This window comes from Passer montanus, unplaced genomic scaffold, assembly GCF_014805655.1.
Source record: "Passer montanus isolate IOZ18808 unplaced genomic scaffold, ASM1480565v1 scaffold156, whole genome shotgun sequence".
Classification (NCBI taxonomy): Eukaryota; Metazoa; Chordata; class Aves; order Passeriformes; family Passeridae; genus Passer; species Passer montanus.
Genome location: NW_024362716.1, coordinates 407601 through 422202, shown reverse-complemented (window position 1 = coordinate 422202; position 14602 = coordinate 407601). Strand labels below are relative to the sequence as shown.

General features: G+C 56.2%; 1 protein-coding gene across 1 annotated transcript; it reads right to left on the bottom strand.

Annotated features, from left to right (window-relative positions):
• Nucleotides 1-7816: 7816 nt before the first annotated feature.
• KLHL26 (kelch like family member 26) lies at nt 7817-14075 on the bottom strand. Its single transcript, XM_039702403.1, has 2 exons — nt 13391-14075; nt 7817-10810 (listed from the first exon to the last, which is right to left on the bottom strand). Exons 1-2 carry the CDS (start codon nt 13801-13803, stop codon nt 9229-9231), a joined length of 1995 nt encoding a protein of 664 aa, XP_039558337.1. The 5' UTR covers nt 13804-14075; the 3' UTR covers nt 7817-9228.
• Between the last annotated feature and the right edge of the window lie 527 nt (nt 14076-14602).

Sequence of the window (14602 nt, the reverse complement as noted above, 5' to 3'; positions counted from 1 at the left end):
CAGGGAGGTGTGGGGGGGGCGGCCGCCCTGGTCCTGTTTCCATCCTCATCCTGGTCCTGGTCCTGGTCCTGGTCCCGATCCTGTCCCGATCCAGATCCCGGACCCGACCCTATCCCCATCCCGGTCCTGGTCCCGATCCTGGTACCGATCCTGTCCCAGTCCTGTCCTGGTCCTGTCCTGGTCCTGTCCCCATCCCGGACCCGATCCTGGTCCCGATCCTGGTCCTGTCCCAGTTCTGGTCCTGTCCCCATTCCTGTTCTGCTTCTGTCCCCATCCTCGTTCCTGTCCCCGATCCTAATTTCTGTTCCCATCCCCATTCCTGTCCCCATCCCTATCTCCATCCCTGCCCCTCTCCTCGTCCCTGTGCCCTTCTCAGTCCCATCCCTGTCCCCATCCCTGTCCCGTCGCTGTCCCAGCCTGTCCCCTTCTCAGTCCCATCCCTGTCCCCGCCTGTCCCCGCCCCAGAGCCACCTCAGCCCCATCTCTCAGCGTTCCCCACCCGGTCCCGCGGTGATCCGGCTGATGGATGGCTCAGGGCTCATCCCAGGCTCGGGATCAGCCACAAAGTCACGTCCTGCCCCAAATGCTGGCTGCCAGCTTGCACTTAACGTTTCCAGCAGGGCTGATACCATCTCGGGAAGCTCTTCCAGGCCTGGCAGGACCAGCCCTCCCTCCCTCCTGGCAGATGTGCTCCCCTCCTGGCCTTCCCCAGCAGGAATAAACACCATTTTCCCTCAAATCCCCTCTGGCTGTGTGCACGAGCAGCCCTGGCCTGCAAGATGGGCCTGGCATGCTAAAAGCACATCAATCACCGAGATTTTCCGGGGAGATACTGAGTGTGCACATTGTTTTCACTCGGGAGCGGGACAGTGATAAACAATGGGAGCAGTTGTCCTGGATTTCATCCCGGAGGAAGGTGCTGATATCGACCATCTCCAGCCCCAGCTGCCACTCGGCTCCCTCCAGTGAAGTGCCTGAGATGGAGCTGGATAAATTCTCCCCTTTTGGATCTCCCGAGATGGGATCTGCTCCTGCTCCTGGGAAGGAATGCAGAGGGGGGCAAGGGGAGGGGGCTGCAGCTTCCTCGTGAAAACCTCCCCTCGTTCTCATTGTTTCCCCTTATCAGATGGAATTCCAGAGTGAACCTGGAGCCTGCTTCCTGAGATCCCCACATTTTACCAGGGTTTGCAGCCAAAAATCTCTAATTTGGGGCTGCTGGAACAGGCAGAGCCCCAGTTTGGGGGGGCTCTGGGGGCTGCTGCCCCTGCAGGGAGAGGCTGGGGGGGCAGGTGTCCTCCTGTCCCCAGGAACTGGGAATTGTGGCACTCCTTGGACAGGGCCTGAGCTCCTCCCCGAGGGTCATTTCTGCCTCCTGCCTCACCTCGAGCCTGTCTGGGGCCATCTCTGAGCCCCACCTCACCTGCATGGCCTCATCTCACCTGCATGGCCTCATCTCACCTGTACAGCTCCATCTCACCTGCACAGCTCCATCTCACCTGCACAGCTCCATCTCACCTGTACAGCTCCATCTCACCTGTACAGCTCCATCTCACCTGTACAGCTCCATCTCACCTGTACAGCTCCATCTCACCTGAGCTGAACTGCTCCATCTCACCTGCACAGCTCCATCTCACCTGCACAGCTCCATCTCACCTGTACAGCTCCATCTCACCTGTACAGCTCCATCTCACCTGAGCTGAACTCCCCCTTCTCCCCAGCCCTTCCCCCTCTCCCCAGAAAGCCCCTCAGGGATCCCCACTCCTCCTTCCAGCCGTGTTTGGGAAGAGATTTTGGGAACTGAGCCTCAGGAGCAAAGAAAGAGCCGGGGAATCCTCCCCGGGCAGGTGTGCTGCAGGAGGGGCTGCAGGAGGGGCTGCAGGAGGGGCTGCATGATCTGCTGCAGGAGGAGCTGCAGGATGTGCTGCACGAGGAGCTGCTGCAGGAGCTGCTGCAGGAGCTGCTGCAGTTTCTCCTTTCCTCACCAGGCTCCCCCCAGACCCCCCTGCAGCCCAAGCCCAGCTCCCCCAGGCTCTGCCCGCAGCGTTCCCAGCCCGAGGAGCTGCAGGGCAGCGCTGGGGTTGTGCTGGGATCCTCAGAGCAGCTGGCTGCTCCTCTTTCTTTGCCCCAGACACGGAGATTTTGATCTTTCACACTTCCTACTTAATGTTGCTGTTGACATTCCCATTATCCTCGGAGAAGAATATCCTCAGAGTCCCCAGTTGTTCAAACCGGGCTCCAGGCCGTGCTTGGAGTGGGAAAACATTCTCTTGTTTCACTTGGAACTGCTGGAAATGTCTTTAACTGGAGATGTCCCTGTTTCCAGAGGGCAAATGAAGGCACCTGAAGCACTGTCCCCCCGAGCCCCCAAAGCCCCTGGCACGAAGGCTGGCAGGGCTCCCTGCACCCGGGTTCCCCTGTCACCCTCCCAGCCCTGCTCCCTCACCCTCCCCGGCCAATCCCAAACCACAGAAAGCCAAGCAGGCAGCTGGGAGGAATTCACCCTCCTTTCCACACCTCGGGGCTTCCTGCTGCTGGGGAGGAGGGGGCTGCTCCTGCTCCCTTCTCCAGGGCCGGGGCTTGCCTTTGTTCCTCAGGGATGGAGGAGAATTCCTGGGATGGAGGAGCACTCCTGGGATGGAGGGAAATTCCTGGGATGGAGGAGAATTCCTGGGATGGAGGAGAATTCCTGGGATGGAGGAGAATTCCTGGGATGGAGGAGAATTCCTGGGATGGAGGAGAATTCCTGGGATGGAGGAGAATTCCTGGGATGGAGGAGAATTCCTGGGATGGAGGAGAATTCCTGGGATGGAGGAGAATTCCTGGGATGGAGGAGAATTCCTGGGATGGAGGAGAATTCCTGGGATGGAGGAGAATTCCTGGGATGGAGGAGAATTCCTGGGATGGAGGAGAATTCCTGGGATGGAGGAGAATTCCTGGGATGGAGGAGAATTCCTGGGATGGAGGAGAATTCCTGGGATGGAGGAGAATTCCTGGGATGAGGGAGCACTCCTGGGATGGAGGAGAATTCCTGGGATGAGGGAGAATTCCTGGGATGGAGGAGAATTCCTGGGATGGAGGAGAATTCCTGGGATGGAGGGAAATTCCTGGGATGAGGGAGAATTCCTGGGATGGAGGAGAATTCCTGGGATGAGGGAGCACTCCTGGGATGGAGGAGAATTCCTGGGATGAGGGAGAATTCCTGGGATGAGGGAGAATTCCTGGGATGGAGGAGAATTCCTGGGATGGAGGAGAATTCCTGGGATGCAGGGATCACTCCTGGGATCACTCCTGGGATGCAGGAATTGTTCCTGGGATGCAGGGATCATTCCCGGGATGCAGGGATCACTCCCGGGATGCAGGGATCACTCCCGGGATGCAGAGATAATTCCTGGGATGCAGGGATCACTCCTGGGATCACTCCCGGGATCACTCCCGGGATGCTGAGGTGATGTGGGGAGCTGGGAAAGCAGCAGCCACTCCGAGCCTTCCCCGAGGGCTGGGAGGCAGAGAATTCCCTGTGGGAATTGCCAGAGACTTGGGAGGAGGCACCCGACAGCCCAGGAGGAGAAGGAGCCGCGGGGAGGACGGACAGACACGATTTCCAAGGGAAGGACACAGGGAATGGCTGCCCACGGCCACAGGGCAGGGCTGGGGGGGATTTTGGGGAGGAATTCCTGGCTGGGATGGAATTCCCAGAGCAGCTGGGGCTGCCCTGGGTCCCTGGCAGTGCCAAGGCCAGGCTGGAGCAGCCTGGGGTGGTGGAGGTGTCCCTGCCGTGGCAGGGTGACCCTGGAGGTCCCTTCCACCCCAAACCATTCCACACTCCTGCTCTGCCATCCCTCCCCCGAGCCAGAGCCCCATCTCCACCCTGAAGGAGTTAAAATAAATAAATCAAGGCGTGGAGGAGAACTCAGGGTGGTTTTTTTGCAGTCACGGGTGATTTTTGCAGGAAATCCTGATAAACCAAGCGGGGTTTCCCTCGTTTCAGTGGGAGTGGGAAGTGGGGGCATCACCGAAGTTGATTTTCCAGCAGGAGAGCCAGCAGCCAGCAGGGAATTCCTGCTTTTGTGGCTCCTGGCAGCTGCTCCCCTTGCCCAGGGACACCTCCCACTGTCCCAGGGTGCTCCAAACCCAATCCCACCCAACCTCTGGGCACTTCCAGGGATGGAGCAGCCACAGCTGCTCTGGGAATTCCATTCCAGGACCTCCCCCCCGCCCCAGAGAGATTTCTTCCCAAAATCCCATCTGAATCCCCTGCCAGGCTCCCTCTGAGCCCGGAGGGCACCTCTGCCCATCCAGGGGTTAATCCTGCCCCTTCTCCAGGGGGAAAACTGGAAAATATGGAATTTTTTCCCTGAGAACCCCCGAGCCCAGGCTTTTGGCAGCCTCCCCTGCCGTGCAAACCCCAAATCCTGCAAAGAGGAGCAGCCCAGGCACGTTGCCTGCACCCCGGGGCAGCCTTCTCCCCCTCACCTCGGTGAAATTCAAACATTCCTGAGCAATCCAGCTGGAAACCCCCCCAAACCCAGCCGAAAACCCTCCTGCAGCAGCTGAATGCCAGCCCTGACCCTGCCGGGGTCTCAGGAGGATCAAACACCAGCCCAGGCCACAGCAGAGGGGGAAAAAGAACTTTGCATTTAAAGCTCAAGAACTGCCAGCTCTGTGGGCAGGCCCAGAGCAGCAGCCTGGCCACAGACATCCTTTAACCACATGGAAAATAACTTTTGGTGCAGTTTGCAAAGCGCTGGGACCCGGATGACAAAAATAAAAATAAAAAAAGAAATGTATTAAAGGATCCATTCTGCTTTAGGTGCTCCTGATGTGGGGCGAGCCCTGTGCCTTCAAAGGCTCCAGCTGGGCTGGGGGGCAGCCAGCAGCAGCCTGGGCTGCTGGCCTGCACAAACAACCCCCAAAAAAGAGATTTTCATTTCTTAAGAAGCCACATAAACCAGTCTGAGCTAATTAAAGGGGCCTGGGTGTGAAAGAGCAACTGCAAAGCCTCAGGGACCCGGCCAAGAGGCTTTGATTTCCCTCTCCAGCTTGTAAAACCTTCTGAAAACTTTTGCCCCGGCAGCTTTTCTGCTCCCAGAGGGTCCCAGGGTGGTGTGGGCTGCACAGAGATCGTCGGGGGGCACCTTCCACCACCCCAGGTCACCCCAGGGCTGGGATCTGCCACCCTCCTCTTCCTCCTCAGCCTTTCCTGAAGCTCTGAGGCTGATTTCGGGAGAGGGATTTTGGGCACAGCTGTTTCCCAGCAGAAAAGCTCATTTTGTTCATGTTCTGGAATCCTCGGAGCTGGAGCAGTCAGACTCGTACCTGCCCCCCAAACAAAAGCTGCAGCTCCTCCCTGGGCTGAGCGATCAAACACAGAAGTGCCAAGAGGAAGAAGTGCCTGTTGCTGGAGCTCAGCGAGGAGCTGGCAAGGAGAAACAAAGGCTCTGCAGGCTGTGGGATGCTGCTGTGCCCACTCAGCGTCAGCCTGCAGAGCTCAGAACTCCTCGGGGGGATTGCTGTGCTCCAGGTGGATCCAGCAGAGATGAGCCCTCCTTGGAAGGCCAGAGCAGGAGCTCTGCTCCCCCCTCTCCTGCCAACACCCCCAGGCTGGGAATTCCTGCAGCCACTTCCACTTTCCCTGCTCCTTCAGCCACCAGTGATGAAATCCCATTCATTTGTGCGAGCAACTGGAAGATTTATTGTAAATAAAGTTCTGCACATTACACAACTGGCTAAAAATCATAATTAGAGCTGCACTGGGGAACATGTTTTATTTATCCTGACAGTAGTCTGGCTCCAACAATCCTGCTGTGATAAATGTCCCGAAAGTTTGTGGAGCTCCAGCAGCTCCAGCCCTTATCAGAGGCCTGAAGTGGGAATTTCTGCCTGGTTTGATGTGGCTCCCACAGCAGCACTCCAAACCAGCACCAGGCTGACTGGGAGCTGCTGGGAGTCTCCTGCCTCTGTCTGAATCAAAGACAGGGAGATTTTTCCAGTGCTGCTGAAGATCCTGCAGGGCTGCAGCCACGTCTGAGCGAATTATCCGGGTTCTGGGTAGGGGGAAGTGACAGGACTGGGAGCAGGCAGAGCCTCTGGAGCAGGGTCAGTGACACCATTAATGGGATGCAGACATCCCCGTCTCTCGCTGCTCTCCACCCTGCCAAGACTCCCAGGGCTGCCTTTATGGTTTTAAGCACAATTTCAGGCCCATAAAACATCAGAGGAGACAGGGATTATTATCCCAGGCCTGACAGGAGCCTCTGGAGGGACACAGGGGCTCTGTGCTAAAGATGCTCCAGCTTCTCCTGCTCCCCATCTGCTCAGGGGCATTTCCAAATTTACCCAATTCACCCCCAGGGTTTTTATGGCTGCTCCGAGACCCATCAAGGACTCTGAGTGCAATCAAACATTTATCTGGCTGTGCTCCTTCCTCAGGAAGAGAGGAGCCCAATCCACCTCCCTTCCATGTGGGGATCCTGGGAAGTGTTTCCACACAATCCCATCCGTGTTTATGGGAAAACCCTCCTGAAACCATCAATTATTGAATGCACCAAACCCATTTATTGTCAGAATATCAGAGAGGCTGTGCCCAGCCCGGAGCCACAACTCCATCCCCTGCACAGGGGTCAAGCAAAATTTATGATCCAAAATATTTATGGTCCACAAATACTTGAGTCTCTGCTAAATTTAGAGCGGCCAGAAGATTTCCAGCTCTTTTGATGAGAAATAATTATTTACTTTGCTATAAAAAGAACATTCCAGCAACAAAGAGCTGCAGTGCTCTGATCCAGAGACCTCCAGCCTCTTTCCCAGCTCCTGCTCCTCAGTGGCAGGGAATAGGAATGGCAATCCCAGGCCAGCTTTGCTTCATGGCAGGCAATTGTTTAATAAATAGAATTCCTGAAGGGTTTTGTGCATCCTCCTGTCTGCAAAACAACACTTCCAACAGGAATGAAGACCTGGATTACGTTTCTTTTTGCAAGGCTGTCCTTAGAAGTGAGACCAAAGAGGCTTTTCCATGTTTTCCAAGGATGTTCCTCTTCCCCCCCAGCACACACACACACCTACCTGAGAAACCTGAAGGGAAAAATAAAAAAATAAAGTTTGGTTTCCTCAGGAAGAGATTCCAGGGATGGGCTCCACATGGATCCCTGGGATGGGAACCACAGCTGCATATCCAGGGAAACTCAGGGATCAGAGCAGCCAAACATCCACTGCTGCCCCAGGAACCGGGGAAAAGCTCAAATGAAATATTTGAATATTTATTTGAGGAATATTTAAGTGCTGTAGAATCCCAGAATCCCAGAGTGGTTTGGGCTGGGAGGGACCTTAAATCCCATCCAGTGCCAGCCCTGCCATGGGGACACCTCCCACTGTCCCCGTGTCCAGCCTGGCCCTGGGCACTGCCAGGGATCCAGGGGCAGCCCCGCTGCTCTGGGCACTGTGCCAGGGGCTGCCCACCCTGCCAGGGCAGGATTCACCCCAAACATCCCACGTGAAGCCCTCTCTGCCACTCTGGATGAAGGAATGACACCCTCGGAGGGGACGGGGCAGATCCCGCGCTCAGCAAAGGGAGGAGCACTCCCCTGTTACCAACCTGAGCAACACCACTTTGTACACATGTGGAAGCACTCAGCAAGGAAAATCCATTCTTTTGGAGCTGTGAGGCCTGAACTGAGCTCCAGTTCATCCTCTCAGCATCTCCTGCCTCTGCCAAGCCCATCCCGGGCGTTCCTGGCGGCCAGGCCGGGCCAAAGGAGCAGAGCAAAGGAGTCAGTGAAGGCCTGAGAGACTCCAACTGCAGATTCCACACAGCAACACGTCCTTTCCATCAGTTTATTACTGGCAAACCAGCAAACGCAGAGGAACAGAGGAAATTCTGCATGGCTTTTATCTGAAATGCAGAAGGCGAGCACCTTGCGCCCTGCCCGGAGCTGCTCTGGTCCCATGGATTCCAGAAAAATCTCTGAGCTGTGCAGTTCATGCTTCACACAAACCTCTCAAGGATTCGTCAGCACACCAGACATTACGAGTTGTCACTAAAGGTTGCAGCCCAGGATTTATTTCAGAGCAGAATGCAACAGCTTCTCTACAAAAGGAGACCGTGTGCATCCAAATCAAGCTGACACAGATACAAAACAAAGCCCTTGGAAACAGAATTCCTGAAAAAAGCAGAGATTTTTGCAATTCATTCACCAAATTAAACAAGGAGAATGGCTTGGAGGAAAGTTCAGGAAGTGTTCTGTGCAGTGAAGATTTTACAAAAATGGCAGAGCCATCTCAAACCAACCTCTTAAGTTAAAATACCACCACAACAACAAAACCATGTTCCACTGGGAGTCCCATCATTTTGGGATGCCAAGCAGCTCATTCCCATGGCAGGGAAGAAAACCTTCCAGCTGCTGAAGGAGTAGCACCCACCTCCTTCGCTGGAGGAAGAGTTGGGATGAAGGTGCTGGGAGAGGTGAAAACCCTGACCCAGAATCTGCAGGAGCTCTTGGCTTCACTGATGGACGACTGCAGAGCTTTTATTGCCAGGGCAGACAAATTTTTGGCACTTCTAAACCCAAATAATCACGCCTGTTTATATATAATCAAGCTTTCACCATGGCTTTAGTGCTGCAAACTCTGCACGCCCCAATTAAGGGAGAATTTCTGCACTAGAGGAGCTGGAGGGGGCGAGGAACTGCAGCGTGATCCAAGCAGTGAAGACCAGAGGTGTGCAGGGATAAATATTCCCTTTTTCAGGCAGGGAAAAAAAGGAAAAGTCACCTTTGAAAAACAGGGATCTGCCTTCCCAATCCAAGCACCTGAGCTCCTGTAGCTCCCACTGTCCTTTTATTGCTTCTGGAGGTCAGTGTGTTACACAGCTTTTGAGTTTTGGTTTTTTGTTGTTTGCTAAAAACCCGACAAAGCGACGCACGACGATTTTTATTTTTGGAGCTATTGATAAAAAACCCTCACCTGATCTCTTGGAAACAAGACCCCAGTGCTGAGTGACTCCTGAGCTGCCAATGTTTGCAGTGCGTGACGCCGTTAAAAATACGAAAAGTTGGCAAAACGCACCCCCACCAAAGCAAAGGCTGAGAGAGGAGAGCAAAGCTTTCCCCAGCTCTCACATCTGCTCAGTGTGCCTGGCTGAGGAGCGCTGCTGCTGGAGCTGCACTCCCCAGCAGGAGCAGGACTTTCTGGAGCTGCTCTGTCCCTCCTCTGCCCAGCCCCGAGCCCCCACAGTCACCTCTGGCTCGTCGCCTGCGGGAGGATGACGGGGGCACAGGCAATGCCAGCAAAAGACTCTGGGAAGTGCAAGTCCCTCTCCCACTCGTCCGTCTCTGTGTTGTAGACCTGCACGATGCTGGTGACGTTGTTCAGGTGCCAGTTGTAGCCCCCCACGATGTAAATCTTTTTCTCCAGGAGGCAGCAGCCGGCCTCCGACTGCCCCGCGCGCATCGGGCTCACCGTGGTCCACTGGTCCGTCTCGGGGACGTAATATTCCACGGCCAGGACATCGAAACAGCGATCCACGTGGTCCATGCGGCCTCCCAGGGCGTAAATCCTGCCGTTGGCACTGACCATGGCGTGCAGCACCCGGGGCTCGTTCATGGGGGTCTTGAACTCCCACTGGTCGGCGGCGGGGTCGTAGCAGTGCAGCGCCTTCTTGTCCTCCACGGAGATGCCGTAGCCCCCCGAGATGTAGAGCTTGTCCCCCACGGTGGCCCCGGCGTGGCCCCACGTCCTGCGCTTCAGCGAGCACACGTAGGTCCACTCGTTGTCCTTGGGGCAGTACTTCTCCACCGAGGCCAGGCTGCCCGAGCGGTTGCGGCCGCCCGTGGCGTACACCATGCCGCGCAGCACGTTGAGCTGGAACTGGATCCTGCTCTCCTGCATGGCCTGGATGCGCAGCCACTGGTTGAGGTGGGGGTCGTAGCGGTAGGAGACGTCCACGGCGCCCTCCCCGCTGCGGTACTGCAGCTGCTGCCCTCCCACCAGGTAGACGAAGTTGTCCAGCACGGCCACGCAGGAGTGGCTGCTGCCCACCTCCATCTCGCTCAGCTCGCGGAACTGGCGCCCGCCGGCGTCGGGCAGGCAGAAGACCTTGGCGCTGACGGTGCGGTCGTTGTCGGTGTAGGGCGTGCCCCCGAAGGTGACGAGGGACAGCACGTCCGAGCGGATGGCCGTGCGCGCCGACTGCATCTCGTGCTGCCGGAAGGGCAGGATCTGGTAGTTGAAGGCCTCCAGCAGGTACTGGCGGCACAGCACGTCCTCCACCATGATGTCCAGGGTCTGCACGCTGTCCACCAGCTCCGAGGACTTCATGAGCGGGAAGCGGATGTGGCACAGCACCTGGCTGGCGCTGGCGCGGCGCGCGGGCTCGAACTGCAGCCAGCGCACGGCGGCGCGGAACAGCTCGATCTCGCTGCAGCTCTTGAGCTTGTTGCTCTGCAGGAAGAACACCAGGCGCTCCAGGGGCAGGTGGAGGAAATCCTCCTCCTCGGAGATCTGCAGGAAGTGCCTGAAGGTGAAGGCGTCCACGGACTCCTTGAGGGAGGCGAGGCTGAAGGTGGTGGCCATCTGGCCGATGTTGAGGCACGTCTCCACGCTCATGGCCGACTTGAGGAACTCCTCGCACAGCTCCACCACCGGCACCATCTGCAGGAAGACGGCGGCTCCCAGCACGTCCTGGATGCAGTCGAGGTCCAGCGTGACCTCGGCGCTGTAGGCGAAGTCGATGATGTGCTTCAGGCCCTTGGCAGAGACGCCTTTGAGCTCGATCACATCCTGGCTGGCCTCTCTCATCCCGCCCGTGAACATCGCCCTGCAGGTCAGCAACACAAACAAAAAGATCCCCCCAGCTTCAGCAAAAGATGCAGCACCTCAGAACTGGATTTTATTTAACGCTCTGATTCTCTCGGGGTGGGGAAGGGGGGAATAAATCAAGGCTAAATCTCTACGAGCCAGGAGAAATGAGAGTGTGCAATGCCTTACATAAGGCTTGCATAAACAGCGCACTGAGGAGGAATATTCAGCAACTGGAGAAGTTTTTCAATCCCACTGGCAGCAGGAATAAGAGCAGACCACAGGACCAAGCTCCAGCAAGAGGCAGAGCTGCCAGAGCAGGGAGTGAACAATTCTGGACACCAAGGAATCCGTGCTATCCAACCAAAAAGGGTCCCACAGGATCTGCACCAGCAGAGACTGGCAGCTGCACCCTGAAGGGTTTTAGGCTTAGGTTTAGGATTTGGGAGCACAAGGAAGGAACACCCCTGTGGTGGGAGGCCAGTGATTCCTGGCAGCGAGGCCTTTAGGCCCTGTTCTCCTGTTACCTCGCAGGGAACTACGAAATGGCTCAAAAATTGCAGGTGCAACACATCTCAGGAACAGCTCTGCTCTTCCAGCAGAACCTCCCCTCCAAGGCTCCTTCCCAAGGCCTGAAAAAATGGGAGCTGCAGCCCCTGCAGCAGGGGGCTGACAGGCAATTAAACAAAAAAGGGGGGAAAGGCTCAGTTACAGCACAGCTGCGAGCACATCGCTCGCCCGGCCACGCAGAGCTCAGGCCCTGGATCACCTCCTTGGGAGGCTCCTAAATTCCACAGGAAGCACATTCCACGCCGAGGCCTGGGGGGCCACAGCCCCCAGCGCCGGGGGCGGGATGGGGACGGGGCTGCACTTGTGGGGTTTGGGCCCTTTTTGGCCTTTTGGGCCGTTTCCAGCCCCTTCCAGAGGGTTTTGCTGCCCAGGGGTGGCGGGGGGTGAAGGTTTGCACCCCGTGGTGCTCATGGAATGGTGGCAGAGCAGTTGTGGGTCAGGCAAAGTCAGAGCAGGTGACACGGAGTGACACGTGGAGTGTCACCACTCCCTGCCACTGCACACACGTCCCAGCCAGCCATGAAATGTCACACAAAAGGTCTTAAAACTGCACTTTTTGGGCTGTTTTTTTCCACCTGCTCTTTTCCATGGGAAAGGTAAATCCGTGGTGTCACCAGAGCTGCCTGTGCCGACTCCAAGGTGAGAGTCAGCCCCAAAAAATGCTGACCAGACCCTGCATCGACACGGGACTAAAGGAATATCTTGGGAACATTGTCAAAAGACAGGAGTTCCAAGTTTCCTGTCCAACCCCGGCTAGAAAACCTGCTGCCGTCCAGCATAAACCCAAGAAATCCTACATGACCTAAATGAGGAAATATCTGCACGTGAGATCAGCCTCTGTAACCCAGTGACCAGGAACGCTGTTCCCAATTATCTGTCCGTGCAGCAGATGAGAGCATTCTGCAGAAATCCCAGCACATCCCCTGTCCCAGCCCTGCTCCCTCGCCCCAGAGGACACCCCGGCACGCCTGTGCTCCTGCACCAGCTGAGCAGGGAGAGGAAAGCCTTCATTGTTGCCATGCTGAAGAACAAATCACCAACTAGAATGCAATTCCCTTCCAAAGTGTTATGGTTCTAAAATGCTGATTATATAAATGCCTCGATTTCACTCTTTTCCCTCCCCCTTCCCGCAGAAAAAAACACCACAGAGTGTTTTCAGAAACTGGATTATTCTGGCAGGACAATTGCTCCCCAGGACAACCTTCCTGAGCACCACTGAAGTTCTAAGGAGGAACTACTCAGCAATTGGATTTTGACAGTGGAACCACGCTGGCAGTGGCCCTGCACCCAGCAGGGAGGGATGAAACAGTGCCATCAGCACCTGGGGGAGAGCAGCTCCAGGATTAATCGTGTGCCAGCTCAGCTTGGAGTCCCCATCCCTGGAGGTGTCCAAGGAATTCCTGGACATGGCACTCAGTGCCCTGGGCTGGTGACAAGGTTGAACTTGATGACCTTGGAGATCTTCCCCAACCTCAACCACAATTCTGTGTTTCTGTGACAGAGGCAAGATGGATGAAACACCTATTTTCTCTCAGGACTGAATTCCCTGTCCTGCAGTTGGCTCCCTGTGCATTCATTGGCTGCAGGAACTCCTGACAGTGCTTCGGTTTTCAGCCCACACCAGCTGGGATATTCCCCCAGACCTGGGACCACACTTGGGGCTCTCAGCCCAGGGCAGGGAGCCCTCCAGACAGAGCAGTGGTGGCTGAAGAGAGCAGGAGGATGTTTGCCTCATTTTGGAGCCCCCACTGCCACTTCCCAGTCAGCTCAAGTGGCTCCAACAGCACCAACACCTGCCCAGGTGGGGTCAAAACCTGAGCTCGGGCTCTGCCTTGGCCCAGCAGCTGCACTGAACAAACCTGAGTGCAGAGGGACTGACCCTGAGCCTCTGCCTGCCTGCAGGACACCCGTGGAGCAAACCAAACCTCCAAAGGCTTCTGTAGGGTGGGACTGCTGGGGTGTGGTGGGGAGGTTGGGGTGGGGAGGATGGGGAAAGGTGAAAGTGCCTGCTTCCCTATGGGATTCTCACCTGAAATAGTCACTGCAGGCAGCCAAGACAACTTTATGAACCTGAAACACTTCATTATTTATAGTGAGGATGACATCAAGCAGCTGAGCCTGGGCTCGGAGCGAGGCCAGTCCCTGCAGCAGCGTGGTGCTGTGGCCAGGAGCAGAGAACGTGCATTTCAGGGTGCTGTTCTTGTCAGCCATGCTAAAAACAGAACAAGAGAGACAGGCTGCTGTGAGATGAACACAGAATGTCACACACCCACCCAGCCACACGGGCACACACGGCAACTGGCACCAGCTGGAGGCAAATCCCCACCAGAGAACACCAGCACCTCGAGCTCCCTTCTCCCAGCACAAAACACTTCCACCTTTTCCAGATATCACTGCTGGCAGCCCTGCAGCACACACGGGGCTCCAGACACGCCCAGACATCTCCTGGGGCCACAGCCTCCAAGGAATGTTGGTGTCTGGGCTGCCCCAGAGTCCACCCTGAGCTCGGCTTCACCCACAGCACCCAGTCCCAGCTGCTGCTCTGCTCAGCACCGTCCCTGCTGCAGCTGCTGGACTCCCTGCTCCGGCCAAGGACAGCCCTGCCAGCCCCGTCTGATCCTTCCCTTCTGCCTGACCCCCAGGAGAGGAGCAAAAAGCAAAATCTTGCACGGCACTGGCTGCCCTGGCTAACGTCAGCTGGTTGAGCTGCACTGTCCACATCCCCTCCCAGCGCAAACATCTCCCTGCTTTCCCCAGAGCCTCTCACACGTGTTCCCCACAGCATCCCGGGTCTGCCTGCCCTCGGATGCACTTGTCAGGGGGAACAGCAGGAGCCCTGCTGTGGGATGCTCTGAAAGAACTCAGAACCCACTGCAAGGCTCCCACTCGTGGGAAATCCCAAATTCATTTGCAAGTTTAATCCAGCTCTGACCGACTTTTCAGGGTCAAGGTCCTGTGGGAGAAAGCACAGGGATCAATATTCAGGATGGGGCTGATGCTCCCAGGAGCATCCTGCTGCTTGGTCCCTGCGTTTTTGAGGAATGTGTTATGGAAACGTGACCTCAAAAAAAATCCCAAGGAGATTATCCCGAGTCTGGGAAGGTGTGGGAGCTGCTCCCAAATCCACAGTGGGAGAGTGCACTTAGGACTGCACTTAGGAGGAATTATCATCACTATTATTATTATTATTATTATTTAGGTGGAATAAAGCAACGGAGCCAAAAAGGAGTAGGCTGGGTTG

Bases quoted from the DNA above. Each gene is read 5' to 3' on its own strand.
- KLHL26 (XM_039702403.1), bottom strand. From the start codon at position 13,803: ATGTCTGGGCGTGTCTGGAGCCCCGTGTGTGCTGCAGGGCTGCCAGCA. The intron at 10,811-13,390 runs GTGAGAATCCCA...GCTGACCTGCAG, and splicing joins GCCTGCAGTGACTATTTCAG to GGCGATGTTCACGGGCGGGA.